At 29.5% G+C, this 15,772-nt stretch overlaps 2 protein-coding genes across 2 annotated transcripts in view; both read left to right on the top strand.

The window, feature by feature from the left end:
- Positions 1-1,788: 1,788 nt before the first annotated feature.
- LOC119668794 (N-acetylgalactosaminyltransferase 6) lies at positions 1,789-14,661 on the top strand. Its single transcript, XM_038078435.1, has 5 exons — positions 1,789-1,832; positions 9,934-10,548; positions 10,611-10,780; positions 13,209-13,804; positions 13,863-14,661. Exons 2-5 carry the CDS (start codon positions 10,025-10,027, stop codon positions 14,529-14,531), a joined length of 1,959 nt encoding a protein of 652 aa, XP_037934363.1. The 5' UTR covers positions 1,789-1,832; positions 9,934-10,024; the 3' UTR covers positions 14,532-14,661.
- A 470-nt stretch (positions 14,662-15,131) lies between these two features.
- Positions 15,132-15,772, top strand: part of LOC119680104 (DNA N6-methyl adenine demethylase-like) — a 63,561-nt gene continuing 62,920 nt past the window's right edge. The window contains exon 1 of the mRNA XM_038092762.1: positions 15,132-15,398. Within this exon, the coding sequence (XP_037948690.1) occupies positions 15,132-15,398 (267 nt within the window). The remainder of the gene's footprint in view (positions 15,399-15,772) is intronic.

Raw genomic sequence — 15,772 nt, forward strand, 5'->3', positions numbered from 1 at the left:
AAATAATCCATGTATTGTGAAATATAATTAAGATATAGCCATTGACATAATTTTGATTTAAATTAATAAAAAAAATATATACCTAAATGTTGAGCCTTTTTCGAGTAGTGCATCTGGGCCCTTTTACTCTTTGATAGCTGGGGAGTTTCTGCAAAATCCCACCCATCTCACTGACTAATTTATGTATTCCTCATAAACTTCGTGATTATTCAATGACTGATTTCAGATATGCGTCCCGTCCGTGCGGTTAGTGATTACTCTGAGATTAGATAGTGCTAAGTAGGGCAGACTGTCAGTTTTCGCAAATAGCTTCAGGGCTCTGTCCCTTATGTTTTTTTTGACCGGACCTATTCTAAGGTCTCTTAGCATGTCATTCGTGCGGATGTACCATGGCACTTTGAAGAGTCGTCGGTGAGCCTGACTTTGAGCAACTTGTAGCTTCTGGATAGTAGAGGCGGCAGCTTTGCTATACGCGACACACCCATAAAGTAATGCTGGTCTGATTATTTGGCTGTAGATCAACTTTCTATTCCTCGCGCTAAGGTTGTTGTGTTTGAAAATTGGTTGTAAGCATTTTCTTATTTAATCAAAATGCGCATTAGGAAGAGACATAGATTTACTAGATGACTCTCAAGGACAGTCGAATTATAAAATATAATAAAAAATATTAAACATTGAATTATTTAACAAAAAGAGACCTACAGCCGGATTAAAAGATTTACTAGATTTTTATTTGAAAAATAACTTCTCGTGCCCGTACTTTCAACATAAACTACTTTTTTCAGTATGAGCCCGTACTGTAAAAGTATGGGCTCATACCTCTTATTTACTACTATATTATAAATGTATAATATATACTATATTTATTACTATAAGTGTAGCTTTTTCCAGAGAGGTTTTACAATATTATTCTATTTGATTTTGATAGGAAAAAAATGGAATCATATCATATCTATTATTTATTACTTTCAGCGTGAATTGCTTTTCTTAGAGACGATTTTATTCTTATATATTAGTTTACTTGACTTTTATATAAAAAGTATGATAGCATACCTATTATATATCAGATTTTTACTTAAATCCTTGTTCTTTATGCGTAAACTTATTTCTCTGACTATTTTGTTTTTATATATAATTTTACTTGACTTTTACTTAAAAATTAATAGTACAGAGCTTATATTAGTATTACTTTAATACTTATTATATATTAGTATTACTTTAATAGTAATATAATTACTTTAAATTATATTTATATTAATAATTTATATTAATATAGCCTATATTACTTTTATAATTAGTATTACTTTATAGTAAATCAACTAAAAAATGTTATATTTGTATAACAATCAATATAACTTTAAGTTATGACTTATTTAATTATTGTTTGTTGACTTTTATTTAATTATTGTTTGTTATTGTTTAAATTTGGTTTCTACTTAAAATATTTTTAATTAATTTATTTTCTTAATTGTTTTATACTATTTATATTATTTTGTATTTTATTATATGCTTACAATTTGTTTAAAATTCTTTATATTATGATAATTAACAGTAAAGTGTGAACGCGGTGGTAGTACTAAAATCGATAAATATTTTTATAAATCGAAATGCTCTCATCGCTAACCGCAATCAAACAAATTCCAATAAGACTGAAGCGACGTGCTTGCATTTTGTTTGTATTCTCGCACGGCAGAATTTGTGTTTAGCGTACGTTTAGATTAAATTTAATTTCGGTTTATAAATTAAATTAATAAACTAAATTGATAAAATTTAAAGTGCGCGGGTAGTGTTCTCGATTGTGATATATTTTTTAATACTAGTTAAACTTTAAGGTGAGTGAATTCTTAAATTTATGTTATATATAAAATATTCAACTTTTTTCTGAAGACTTTTTTTAACAAAAAGTCTTAATTAAAAAATAAATAAAACAAGAACATTTTAAATATTCATGAATAATGCTTCTTCGTCTTGTTTTAAACTGGTTTTTTTAAGGTTACCCAAATCATAAAACAATAAGAAAAAGAACACAAAAGAATGCACATCATTTAAATAATTTGCCGGAGTTTTGTTTATTTTTTATCGGTGCTAGCGCGTTAAGCTTGCCCGTTAAGTCGTTGAATAATTAAAAATTATGTGTATTTTAATTATTTTTTACCTGACACAAGTACTTATAAATGTTTTTTTATTTTATTTTGCCTAACTTCAACAGTTTCTTTTGTAAAATTTGCACAACAATGAAAATATTTTTTTAGTTTATTTTTTTTTATAAAAGTCATTTGCATAAATAAATAATTACACATGTATTGGAAAATTTTTTGTTTAATCGTCTTCTTATCTGTAGTGGTAGATAAACATATCAGTTGTGTATATGTTTATCTACCACCACGGGAGTTATTTTTGTTTTCTTTTTTTTTTTGTTTTTTGTTTTTTTTTTTTTACCAACAAAACGCAACTTTGCATTCTTAACTGCTTACCGATGGAAGTACGAGGGCTGATTGATTAGTCAGTGATAATGAAAACAAAACTATAAAATTATTTTATAACTATTTATTTTTTTATTTGTTATTTTATTATTATTTATTATTTTTTTATTATTCTTATTATTTCTTTTATTTTTATTGAAATTATTTACTTTTAAATTCATTTTTCGAAATTATCCGCTCTATAAAATTGCAGCAACGGTATTCCAATTTTTATATATCTTTTGAAAAAATGTGATATTTCATATTTATTATTTGCAGGGATTATGTTCAATTTTAACAGGAATTTCATTAGAGAATTTTTTTTTTAATTTTGAAGTAAATAAAAATCAGATTAAGGCCTTGTGCCAGTTCGAGTAAATTAATGGTAAATTAAGGGAAATAGTAAATTATGTCGGTATGGCAGCGAATGTTAGTATTAACAGAATTTCGAGTAGGGTAAATTAGATAAAAATTAAGTAAATTAGGTGTTACCATTGCTAAAATTTTATAAGATATTTATTAAATAAATAAATAAATAAATATATAATAAATAAAATAATAAATAAATAATAAATAAATAATAAATAAATAATAAATAATAAATAATAAATAACTAAATAAATTTATTAAATAAATAAATAAATTTGAAAACTTACCCAAAAATAATAAATAAGTGCAGTAAATAAATAAATAAATAAATATTTACATAAGTGGAGTGCAAAAAATCCCTAGGAAATTTCAATTTATTTTACCTCAATTTACATGAACTCGCACACGGTCTAAATTGATTTTTCGACATTGTCAGCTATATAAAATTGCAGCAACACTATTCCAATTTTTATATATCTTTTGAAAAAATGTGATATTTCATATTCATTATTTGCAGAGATTATGTCGGATTTTGGTAAGGTTTTATTATAGACATTTTTTTTTGTAAATTTTAAAATAAATAAACATCAGATTAGTTATGTAGATATGATAGCACCTTATAAAGTAATTCGATTAATTCTGTTGTTGGTAAATCTATAGTATGTTTCCAAGTAAGTTAACTGGTCTTACGAAGCCAGTGGAAATGTTAGATATATACTGGATATACTTAGATATACTGGATTCAATCCAGATTAACTCTCGACGTGTCTAACTTCGTTGCCCAATCAAACGTTTTCAGTTTAAACTACCATTTTTGTAGTTTTGTTAGTGGGCATTTATATTTTCCGTAAATACATATGTCAAATCAAATACCATTCTTGTCAAGTAATATAAAACAACTGTTAATTTCAGAGTAATTTTGTTACTCTGGCAAAATATCTAGAGTGTTATAAATTAAACTCAAGTGTTATACCTTTCGCTCGAAATTTACAAAAAAAAAAAGCCTTATCTACGAGTAGATAACATGTCTACTACTGAGTAGACATGTTGTGAAAATATCTGCTCGATAGTACCTATAGTGAAATAAATCACATATGGATTATGTTTTGTTTGTTTCATCCTTTAATTTATAGATCAATTCATTGAACGGTGGATTATTGTTTATTTTTTATTGTTAAAATATATTTATAAACATATATAAGATTTTTTCTGAATTTTTAATATAACTACTTCCGTAATTTGAATGTCTGGTTATGTCTGCTTAGCATCTTAAGCGTTTATACAATCACAACAAAACTAGGTAAACCACTTTGAAATTACTTCCTATGATAACGTGGAGTTTCCGTAGTATTTGTCACACTTTATAAACATTAAAAATGATGTCTTCTTCAAAAATTAATGTGACATAATGTGGCATTTATCTTGTAAATTTCGTGCTGTTAGCTGGCACTTTTGGTTGGTTTAGACATTTTTTATGCTTTTTGTTATCACTTTTGCTTGTTTTTGTTTGTTTTTGTGTTTTTGTCATATATGTTATGGTATTGCTAGGTAGCATTTTTGCTATAAATAATTTATGAAGTAAAAAGAGCATCATAGAGTGGGTGGATTCATTAAATTTGTTCCACTATTGATATGAAATTAATTTAGAAGGGCAATTATAATTGTCCTACTATAATTATAATTGTTTTCATTATAAAAATTGAAACCAATGAAAGCAATAATAAATACGAAGAAATAAAATCATGGTTTTACACATAACCAGATTATAAAAAAATAGCATAAAAATCCTAAATTTAATGTAGTCCAGTAATACTAATAAAAAGGTTAATAAAAAGCCCTCAAACTTTTAATCTAAATCAGTAATCTATATTCTTAATCTACATCTTTACAATGTGTTTGCACTATCACAATTAGCTCGTTAATTGTTGTTTTTTGTATTAAATCTATAAAAAAAAAATTAATGTGATTTGATACTTGTAAGTGTATACTAACTATTTATTTATTTTTTATGTTTAAGTTTATTTTTTTTTAATAATTAATGAAAATTGTTAAATTATGTTAAAGAAGTCAGTAAATGAAAAAGAATTAATCGGCAATATCCTACAACTAACTAGCAGGTCAACGATTTTGCAAGAATAGAAATAAAGAAAATCTATAATTAGAGAAACTTCAATAAATGAATTATGAATACCTGACAGTTAGACGAGGTGTCTGTCAAGATTACAGACCGTTAAGCAATTTCATATTGCAAATAGAGGTAAAGACTTAATGATGCATTCAGTCTTAAAACATAAAATATGTTGCTAATTTTGCACATTCCTACATATAAATATAAGTATTACGTGATTTAATACTTAACTATATTATTATCTATCACACAGAAATTGCATAGAATAATATTTTTGCAATACAATTAAATAAAATTAGTGCTAAAGATAAATAAAGTATTCAGACCGGTGTGTGTTTAGTTTAAATCGTGTTCAAGAACACGAGATATAGGCTTGTTAATTCGGGGTAATAGCGGGTTAACATATATATGCCTTTTATACAAAATGAAAGTATGTCTTTTATGTTATCTTTGTGGTTTATGGTTATATGCAGACTTCTATCGTATTAGTTCAATTATAGATTCATATTATAACTCATCCAAACTCATATAGAACAATGATTATTGCATACCAATATTAAACCAATCTTTCAGAACACAAATAGACATACTATAGATAGTTGGTTCGAGTTTGGTTTGGTGACGAGTTTATGAGTCTAATTAGCGTTTTTGCACTGATGTCACATTCGATTTCATTCTACACTCGATTTGATGCTATATTCGATTTGATGCTATATTCACGTTACTAACTGTTTGATTGCATGTTTATGTGAGCATTCGATTAAATCTAGTCCGGGTGGTTAAGGACCCTCGTCGTTAATACTAACTTCCGCTAGTTCTCTGAAATAATTAAAGATCAATTTTTTTAGGGTAGCTGTTGGCTTTCTAGTAGGACATGCATAGACATGGAAAGTAATATATAGTTTTGTTTTCTTTTAAGTGATTGCAGTTGTGTAGGATTCGAAGTTGACCACTTGTTCTTGAATAGTCATGTCTATGGTTAGTTTGAAACATCTTTCCTGTTCCTGATTATCAGCAATAATATCTGCTCTAGGTGGTATCTAGACCATAATGTATTATTGTTTTAACTTGATCCAAAAGTTTTCTATCTATAGTCTGCTATTTGAAAATATTTAATTATAATAGAACTTTTAGTTACATTCAATAGTGTTTTCAAATGGCAGATCCTCTTCTCGTCAGTTCATCTGCGTTTTTAATTTAATATTTCGACGTCGAGGAAGATCTAGATAAGAAAAACATTGTGCAATTGGTTTACGGTAATTAGTTAATCTTACGATTTGTTCTATTAGTTAAGAAGTTGTGACGAATAGACTCAGCGTGTGACTATCTGGTAAAATAGTGATGTTATTTTTGTAAATGTAACCTGTGATTACTATTCTACATGCCTTTCAATTGTCAACACTTCCGCCTGAAAAACACCATATTCCTGTACCGACACTGCAACCTATCGTGGAATCATTAGTGAAGATAGATATATATGAGAAGATAGATACATATATATAGTGAGTTAACTTTATGTTCTTATTTCGCAATAAATATATCATATAGAATATAGAATTGATAGGTATACTATGGCAAAAAATACAATATTTAATATAATATTTTATATAATATTTTTATTGTTGTCTATAATTTGTTTCAGAAAAATGTACTTTTAAATGGACATTTATGTCTCTTCTAGTATAGTATATATGTTTATAAAATTTCTTGAACATCACTATTATAAATGCTACTGAGTAATCATAATTTTAGTATAAATTTTTTTATTTTCTTTTAGTTAATGTTTAAAGGTGTTCGAGTATTTCCAGTTATGGAATTTGATGACTGGACATTAAATTTATAATGTAAAACATTTGTGAAACATAGTCTAGTGTTGCTTATTTGGGTTTCGTTGTTTAAAAGCTTGTTTTGTTACAGCTAGACCTTGGTCAAAGGTCAACAGTTTAAAGTTTAACAAAGTATATTTCCGAAAGGAAACTTTATTGAAAAATATGCAATATCCTTGATCAGTTCTTCTCGCAGTCGTAGCTTTAAGTAGTTGGCAGTATTTAATATGTTAAGTCCAAAAAACTCAGTAGCATTATATGTTCAGTGGTATAAGCTATATAATCTATCATGTTATAATAAAGTGGTTTGATCTTAAACAGATTTTCAACAAATATCATCATTAAATACGAATTAAAATAAAAAAAAAATATGGTAGTTTTGTTGAGTACAGGACTTGAACAGGAATCCTTATAATTTATCTGTAGTATCAGTACAGGCATATGTAGTACCAGTATTAAAATACTTGGGTCTTTAGCACATCGTTTACTTTTCGGGTTGTTAAAATTAATACTCGTGTCGTTGCTTATAGTGTGGGAAAGAGACAACATTAGTGCGAAATGATTGTTATATTTAAAAAAAAATTGTAAATATTACAGCAGGTAAGTATTTGTGGTTATATTTGAAAAACGATCCTGGATTTTCTATCTGGAAGTTTTATATGAAAACATGCCTTTGTTGTGACCCGGGTTATAACAAATCAGTTAACACAATAAAAAGTTTAATAAGAAGTAACGAATAAACAAACAGGAATTCACTCTTGTAGACAATATGGAATCACCTATTGTATAAGATATGGATATGGACATATCCTTAACTGTTATATTAATATACTTTAAGTGGAAACAATTATCATTTATCATAACTATATTTCATCGAAGCAACTGGAAAGTTTCAGCATTAACTCCAACTATATGACATTAAAACTCTTTCATAATAGTAATTTAGTCAGTAGACTAAAAAAGTGCTATTCCAACAATTTTTCGAGCGGCTAGGAGTATTCTCGGTTCTACTTGTCATCGACAACTAATGGCGTACCGCAAGTCACCGAAGTAATTATTTATCATCCTCATATTTTAGGAAGCTGATAAGTTTTGGCATTAACTTAAGCTATTAAACGTTAAAAGTGGTTTGATCAGAGGACAGTGAACTGATATTTCATTAGTTCGAAGAGGCGTTAGGTCTACGTTTTGGTTTTAGTTATTTACGACGCCTGATTGCTTTTCGTAAGTCTTGTCGGGGTTTTTTGGTCAAGTAAACATGTTACTTTAAGAGAGAATAATTATCAAGATAATAATAATAAATATAACTACATATTTTATTTCTTTGATGAATAGAAGGAGTTGTTCTTACAACTTAAAATAAATATAAAGTGTACCATTAAAAAAATGGATAACATGTCACAATGTAATATATAATATATTTTATATATTTTTGTATAAATAAAAAAATGTAAAAAATCAAAGTTAAATTTATTTGATAGTTTTTTTTAATTAATTTCATTTTTATTTAACTTTCTGGACTTAGAAAAAACTCCTGTAAAAGATTTCATTGTTGTTGTTGTAGAAATCCGCATTGAAAATATGTAAAGTAGAAATATGAATCCATGAGTACACATATGAGGTGAGTAGTTTTCAAATTCTTAAAGCAAAGAAATTACACATAGAACGGAGAAGACAAGTACTCGAGGTAAGTAGTTTTCTAATACTCAAAGCGAAGAAATTAGACTTAGAAAGGAGAAAACAAGTACTCGAGGTAAGTAGATTGTAAGTTCTCAAAGCGAAGAAATTAGACCTGAAGACAAGTACTCGAGGTAAATAGTTTTTAAGTTCTCAAAGTGAAGAAATTAGACCCAAAAAGGCGAAGTAAGAACTAGGTTAATAAAAAGGGCAGACACAAAAAAATACGTGGTCTGGATGCAAATCAAAACAGTATGGCTTGGAACACCAACATAAAAGAGACCCTTAAAGAAACCCGAAGAAATGCGAAGGTACTTCCGTGGGTAATAAGTTTCTCCATAGAGGTGATGTTTTAGTCCTTATACTAGATATTTATGTGTTAAAAAGTCGGTCACATCATTCCAACGATGGTCGGTTTGACGTTTCGTAAGGCATTCCTCCTCCTCACCATAAAAAAAAACTACTCGAGGCGATAGAATTTAAGATAGGGAAGTTGTTTCTTGGAGTATGGGAAATATAACGAAAATATAAGAATAAAATATTGTTTAATAAAAAAACCCTTTTAAAACCAAAAATTTAAGTAGGAATTCAAATAAGATATATATAAATATATATAAAATCCACACATATCGTACATACAAACTTAAAACTGATATGGGTTCTATATAAGTATAGGTTCTAATAAAACTGAAGTGTTTTTTTTTGATTAAACAATATTTTATTCTTATATCTTCTTTAAAGAAAATGTTAGTTTTAAAGGAACTTAACCTTTGGATAAAATGATTTACTGCAGTATAAATCAGTTTACAGTTTTAAGCTCCTATATACGATGAAAGTGGGGCTTATATATATATTTGTTTGGATTTCTAATTGAAGTTAATCTATTCTATTATTAGAACCTATTCTTAAAAGAATTGATGTACAATAGTAGATATTAGATTTAAGTTATAAGTTCGTATATGCGATGTGTGTGAGGTTTATATATTTTCTTGTTTGGATTGCTGATTATTTTTGCTGCCCTCAAATACTGTTGGTAACAGTACTTGGCCTCTAGAGTAAATATTTCATCAAAACGTTAAACACAGCATTTATTCAGCTGCGGATTAAAAAAAAATTAAACTTGGGTAAAAACTATATAAACAAATCTGTGTAAACATCTACAGCTACATCTACTCTCTTCGTAATCGAGCCGTAAGCTGTGATGTATAAGGTTTTTTGATACTCTTCTGCTAATTAAAATGAAAATGCTTATTATTTCAATTAATTTAAAAGTATAATTTCCAAAAAAAACAAAAAATAGATTTTAAAATGAAGTCTGTGAGAGTGACTGCTTATCTATAAAACTCACTGAAAACATTTTTATCTAATTTTCCTAATGAGTTTTTAGCGTTTAGTGTTGTTTTTGACGTATTGTATGCGTTATCAGCATAAAATAAATTGTTTAACATAGCACTATTCTCTTGCTTTTCAGTTTGCTTTAAGTATTCATGTAGGTCTGCAGAACGACACGTATTTCAAATTGAACTTCTTAGCTATTCCATAAATTAAATGTTAAGTAAAGAATGAGACGACGTCCAAATTTAAAATGGCTAATCAAAACAACAATTTTACTGGTAGCTTCTATTACACTTTTTATGATATTCACTTCCTGGATCTCAGCTAGTCCATATACGAATCGGCCGAAGCATATAGAAAATCCACATGCAGCGCAATTGGTGGAACCGGCGCATAAACGTGGACACCATCAGCCAGTGGCACATCAACAAATAGTACCACCAATAGAAGACAACGGAAGACAGGCAAAAAATGAGATTGGTGGTAATCGAAAACATAACAAGAAGAATGAGGATAAGAGCAGTATGCAACTGCAGGCACCAAATCAGCTAAAGAAAGATTGGCATGACTATACCGCTATGGAGCGTGATGCGCAACGTGTTGGTATCGGTGAGCAAGGTAAACGTGCCAAGATTGATGATGAGTCACAGCGTGAATTGGAGCATACTATGTCACTTCAAAATGGATTTAATGCACTATTATCAGATTCAATATCTGTGAACCGCTCAATCAATGATATACGCTACGAAGGGTAATTAATAATTTTTTTAAAAAGTATTTTGTTAAAATTATTCATTTGTTTTATGATTGCAGTTGTCGCAAGAAGGAGTATTCAGCGAAACTACCAACCGTCAGTGTAATTATACCTTACTTTAATGAGCACTTCAGTGTGCTTATGCGGTCTGTGCACAGCTTGATAAATCGTTCACCCCCAGAGTTACTAAAAGAAATTATTTTAGTTGATGATTTCAGTGATCGTGAAGGTAATTAGTCTTTTTATTTAACTACTTGACACGCAAGTAAAGTGTCATATAAAGATATTTCTGACTTTAGTAATCGAGAAAGGTAAATAATATTTTTATTTAACTATTTGACACGTAACAAAAGTGGCAGGCATATAAACATATAAACATATGAATTGAATAACTATTAAATCAGTGATGCATTTGATGCATTTGATATATGTTTATCACATAACACTATCTAGATAAATATTACTACCTTACATGTGATATACCGTTTTTATTTGAGTCGAATAATTGTACTTGCAATAATATGTATTAATCCAGGAAGCACCGAATCTATTTACAGATAAAGTGTCGCTCAGTCTATTTAAATCTAGAAAGCAATCACACCTATAACAAGATATATTGTAACAAGAGTTGGGAAAATGGGATGGGTTGCTCAGATTTAGGTGGAAGAATGTTGCACATTTATGGTAGAGATGGGATAGGTGTTAGATGGAAATAATTAAGTTTAGCCTGTATTGAAAAGAAGAAACATTCATATCAAGGGGCGAAATCATAACTCAACACGACTGAAGTTGATATATGCACTAGGTAAGTGAATCGACGATGTCATAAGAAGTAGTGCCGCAGTTGATACATTCGTTGAGGATGGTAGTAGAACGTGGATATATCTGGACTTCAATCTGAAGTAGGACAGTTTGTATTCCACATGTCAGGTTGTGTTATATATAGAGATTGGAAACGGGGGTCTCTGACAACGTTGTTTGGTTGTAATTGGTAGTTTTAAGTATACAGTCTCTGTATGGTAGGTTAAAAGCTCTTACTGATTTTACTTAAATATCTATCTGTGTCGCATAGGAGGCGGAATTTGTTTTGACAATTGCTGAATACGTACCTTTAGATTCTTCTATCCTTTCAATAAGATAAATCAGGTTACTTGTCTAGTTTATGTACTTATAGTTCATAACAACAACAATTTCACTGATAATCTTATATTCTTAATTAGTTTAGGACTTAGTATCAAGAGGTGTCTTTAAGAGGTGTCTTTTGACTTATTGCACTTAATTTATTTTTTAGGTTCTATATAATGGTGGTTGCAAATTTATTTAAGAAATGAGTTTGCCTCATGTTTATTGATAAAAAAGTGATGAATTGGGTCGGTATTACAAACTATTAAAAGTATCTACAATCACAAATTTGTAAAAATAATCACAAATGACTCATTTAAAACGACCCACGAGTAAAAAAACACATTCATTATGAAAAAGAAGTTTAGTATATTTTATATAAATTATAAACCCGTTAATACTCAGTCATACACGATTGAATTATAATTATTAGACTAATTTTATATATAAGGGATTTAAGATTAGCAAATTGTTTAGATTATAAACCACCTTAGTTAGTGCTTAGACCTTAGAGAGACGTTAGCATTTGTTGATTTGTGATTTCTCTTACAATTTCGAAATCTTCGATCCAGATAAAAATAGTGAAAAGGATTAAGATATCTTGTATGATGACGATGAATATTAATATATAATAATATTGACTTCAGCTGGGTTTGCCATAAATTCTATTAAATAACATTTTTTTGTATGATTCAAAACTAGTCTTATAGATAAATATAGTCGAAAGATAGGATACTGAAATCAATTTTGATGGTTATTAGTATTTTTTCCAGCTACACTTCTGATGGCTATTCTTTTATTTGTAAACACAATCTGTTTAATTTATTTCCCGTTTTTATTAATAATGGATGTGTTACAACGCTCATGCCTCGCGTCGTATTTAATATGTTCTTTTTATACTTCTTAAACCCCTTAAAATGATTCCTAACTTTATAGTTGTCGTCAATCTTAATTCCGTTTCTAATACAAAGTTTCACATGAATTTCCAGATTCGATATTTTATCTTACAAAAAATAGATAAATACGTTCATGTACATCTTATTAAGTCGTTCGGTAAGCATAACGTAAGAGCTGACGCTGACTGATAATTACCACTTAAATTACTGGTAATAAGATGTAGCGCCCGTCACCGCACACCATACTCTTTGATCAAACCCCATAAATGTAGTACTTGTATATTCTTCTTTAATAATATTCTATATAAAAATATTATTTTAATAAATCTTATCTTATTTGAATAAAAATATTTCCATTGTACCAAATATCATATTGTCTTCAAAGTTCTCAGGAATAGTGTGAATTTATTGTTTAGGTCCATGTCAAATATTTGTTATCAGTGATTTTTATATAAAACCATTTTGGCATATTTAATATACATATGTTTTATAATTAACAAGGAGTAAAAAATTTAAATAAGTCTTTATAAACTTCAACTTATCTTCGGCTTCTTCGGATTCTAAAGCTTCGTTATGAGGTTTTTGCTGTCATATAAATATATATATAAATTTATTGCAATAATATATTTTTCTTTTTAGAACTTTTTAAGGAACTTGATCAATATGTGGCAGCTAATTTTAAAATAGTTCAAATCATACGTTTACCGAATCGTACTGGTTTAATTGGAGCTCGTACGGCTGGTGCAAGGAAAGCCACTGCTGATGTATTGATCTTTTTGGATTCACATATTGAAACTAACTACAACTGGTTGCCTCCACTACTCGATCCAATCGCAGAGAATAAGCGTACAGCAGTGTGTCCATTCATCGATGTTATTGATCATTCCAATTTTGAGTATCGGGCACAAGATGAAGGAGCACGTGGTGCCTTCGATTGGGAGTTCTATTACAAACGTTTACCTTTACTACCAGAAGACTTGGTAGATAGAAGTAAACCATTTAAAAGTCCTGTCATGGCTGGTGGTTTATTTGCAATATCTCAAGAGTTTTTCTGGGAACTAGGTGGTTATGATGAAGGATTAGATATTTGGGGTGGGGAACAATATGAATTGAGTTTTAAAATCTGGATGTGTGGAGGTGAAATGTTAGATGCACCATGTTCCCGTATTGGTCACGTCTATAGAGGCCCACGTAAAAGTGCACCAAGTCCGCGAAAGACTGATTACTTACATAGGGTATGTTCTTGTGTTTAGTTGATTAAATGATTATTGCATCATTTCTACTTTCTTTTAGAATTACAAACGTGTTGCTGAGGTTTGGATGGATGAATATAAAGAATATTTGTATGACCGTGGACAAGGTCTTTATGAAACAATTGATGCAGGAGATCTTACACAACAGAAAGCGATACGCGAAAAATTGCACTGCAAATCATTCAAATGGTTTATGGAAAATGTTGCTTTTGATTTAGTAAAAACCTATCCACCAATTGAACCACCAGATTATGCTTATGGTGCTTTACAGAGTGTTAACACACCAACGCTTTGTATTGATACTCTGAGTAAACCACGCCATTCCCAAATTGGTTTGTACCCTTGTGCAGATAATTTAAAAAGACCACAGCATAATCAAAATTGGGCGCTTAGTTGGCATCGTGACTTGCGTTTACGTCGCAAGTTGGATTGTCTGGATGTTTCGGATTCAAGTAGGGATGCCCCAGTTTGGCTGTGGGATTGCCATAATCAAGGTGGCAACCAATTTTGGTTTTATGATCGTAAAAATAAGTGGTTAGTTCATGGTACGTCTGGTCAAAGGTGTTTGGAGGCAAGGCCAAGCGATCGGCAAATTATTGTAAATAAATGCGATAAAAATAATATGAATATGAAATGGAATTTCGGTGCTGTAAATAATACTGCGCTTGATAGTTTCCACGATAATATACCAAATTCGATAACACGATAACATGATATCAATTTATAATATATAATATTTAATAAAAGTTTTTAAGATCACTTGCCATTTACATATACAAGATAATGTACTGATGTATGTGCAATTCAATATGATTGTTCATGTATTTTTAATCTGTTATATATACAAAAATTATTATGTTTCTATATAAATTAAATTTAAAAGCATTTAAAATTTGTCGTTTACACAAAAAATCAAAATTTTATTCTCCTGTATATATATCTATCATATATAAAGTTTTGTTATAAAACATTTAAATTATAAGTGAACGTAATAAAAACAACGATATTTAACTTAATATTTTTGATTTTCTATTACTTAAAGTGGTATTAAAATTAATATTAGAATATATTATTTAGAAATTATTAGTAGGTGTCCTCTTAAAATTATTAATAGTATAAGTTTAAATGCTAAACCCAGAACATCAGTAGTAGTAGTATTTTTAGTCACGTTCCACAAGAAAAGTTTAGGTGGATTTATATGCTCCCATTAAAGTGATTTACAAAGGGAATAACAACTTAAATTAACTATTCTGGGTACTCGAGTAATATCGTTTTTATTATAATATTGGAAGAAATTTAACATATGATCATGGAAACTGTCGAGTCGATTGTCGATTGCTCAAGAGCTAAAGATTGCACAAAAAACCGTTTGGTTCCATTTAAAGAAGGTTGGATACAAAAAGAAACTCGATGTATGGGTGTCACACGAGTTAACGCAAAAAAACCCAATTGCATGAATCGAATTTCAATCGACTCATTTCTGTGTCGGTTGGTGATTGGTGATGAAAAGTGGATCACTTATGACAACCTCAAACGAAAATGGTCGTTGTCGAATCGCAGTAAGCCGGCTAAAATGGTGGTTCAGCAAGGATTGACGGCCAGGAAACTGCTGTTTTGTTATGTGTTTGGTGAGATTGACAGGTAATCATATACAAGAGCTGCTCCTGTACTGTCCATAACCGGAACAGAACGTCTGAAGGAAGCAATCGCCCAGAAACGGCTGCTTCAGGCAATAGGAGGGGAATTGTGTTCCAATGCTAGAATACACATCGATAATGACTCGCCGAAACCTCTGAGAGCTTAATTGGGAAGTTCTTATGCCATCATCGTATAGTCCAGACTTGGTATCTAGTGATTATCATCTGTTCCAACTCATGGCGAATGATGGACGATTTTTCTGGTCAAAAATTTGCTTTAAGAGAGGCTTGCGAAAATCAACTGTCTCAATTT

Source organism: Teleopsis dalmanni, chromosome 1, assembly GCF_002237135.1.
Source record: "Teleopsis dalmanni isolate 2A chromosome 1, ASM223713v2, whole genome shotgun sequence".
Taxonomy (NCBI): Eukaryota; Metazoa; Arthropoda; class Insecta; order Diptera; family Diopsidae; genus Teleopsis; species Teleopsis dalmanni.

Bases quoted from the DNA above. Each gene is read 5' to 3' on its own strand.
- LOC119668794 (XM_038078435.1), top strand. From the start codon at position 10,025: ATGAGACGACGTCCAAATTTAAAATGGCTAATCAAAACAACAATTTTA. The intron at 10,781-13,208 runs GTAATTAGTCTT...TTTTCTTTTTAG, and splicing joins TGATTTCAGTGATCGTGAAG to AACTTTTTAAGGAACTTGAT. The intron at 13,805-13,862 runs GTATGTTCTTGT...ACTTTCTTTTAG, and splicing joins AGACTGATTACTTACATAGG to AATTACAAACGTGTTGCTGA.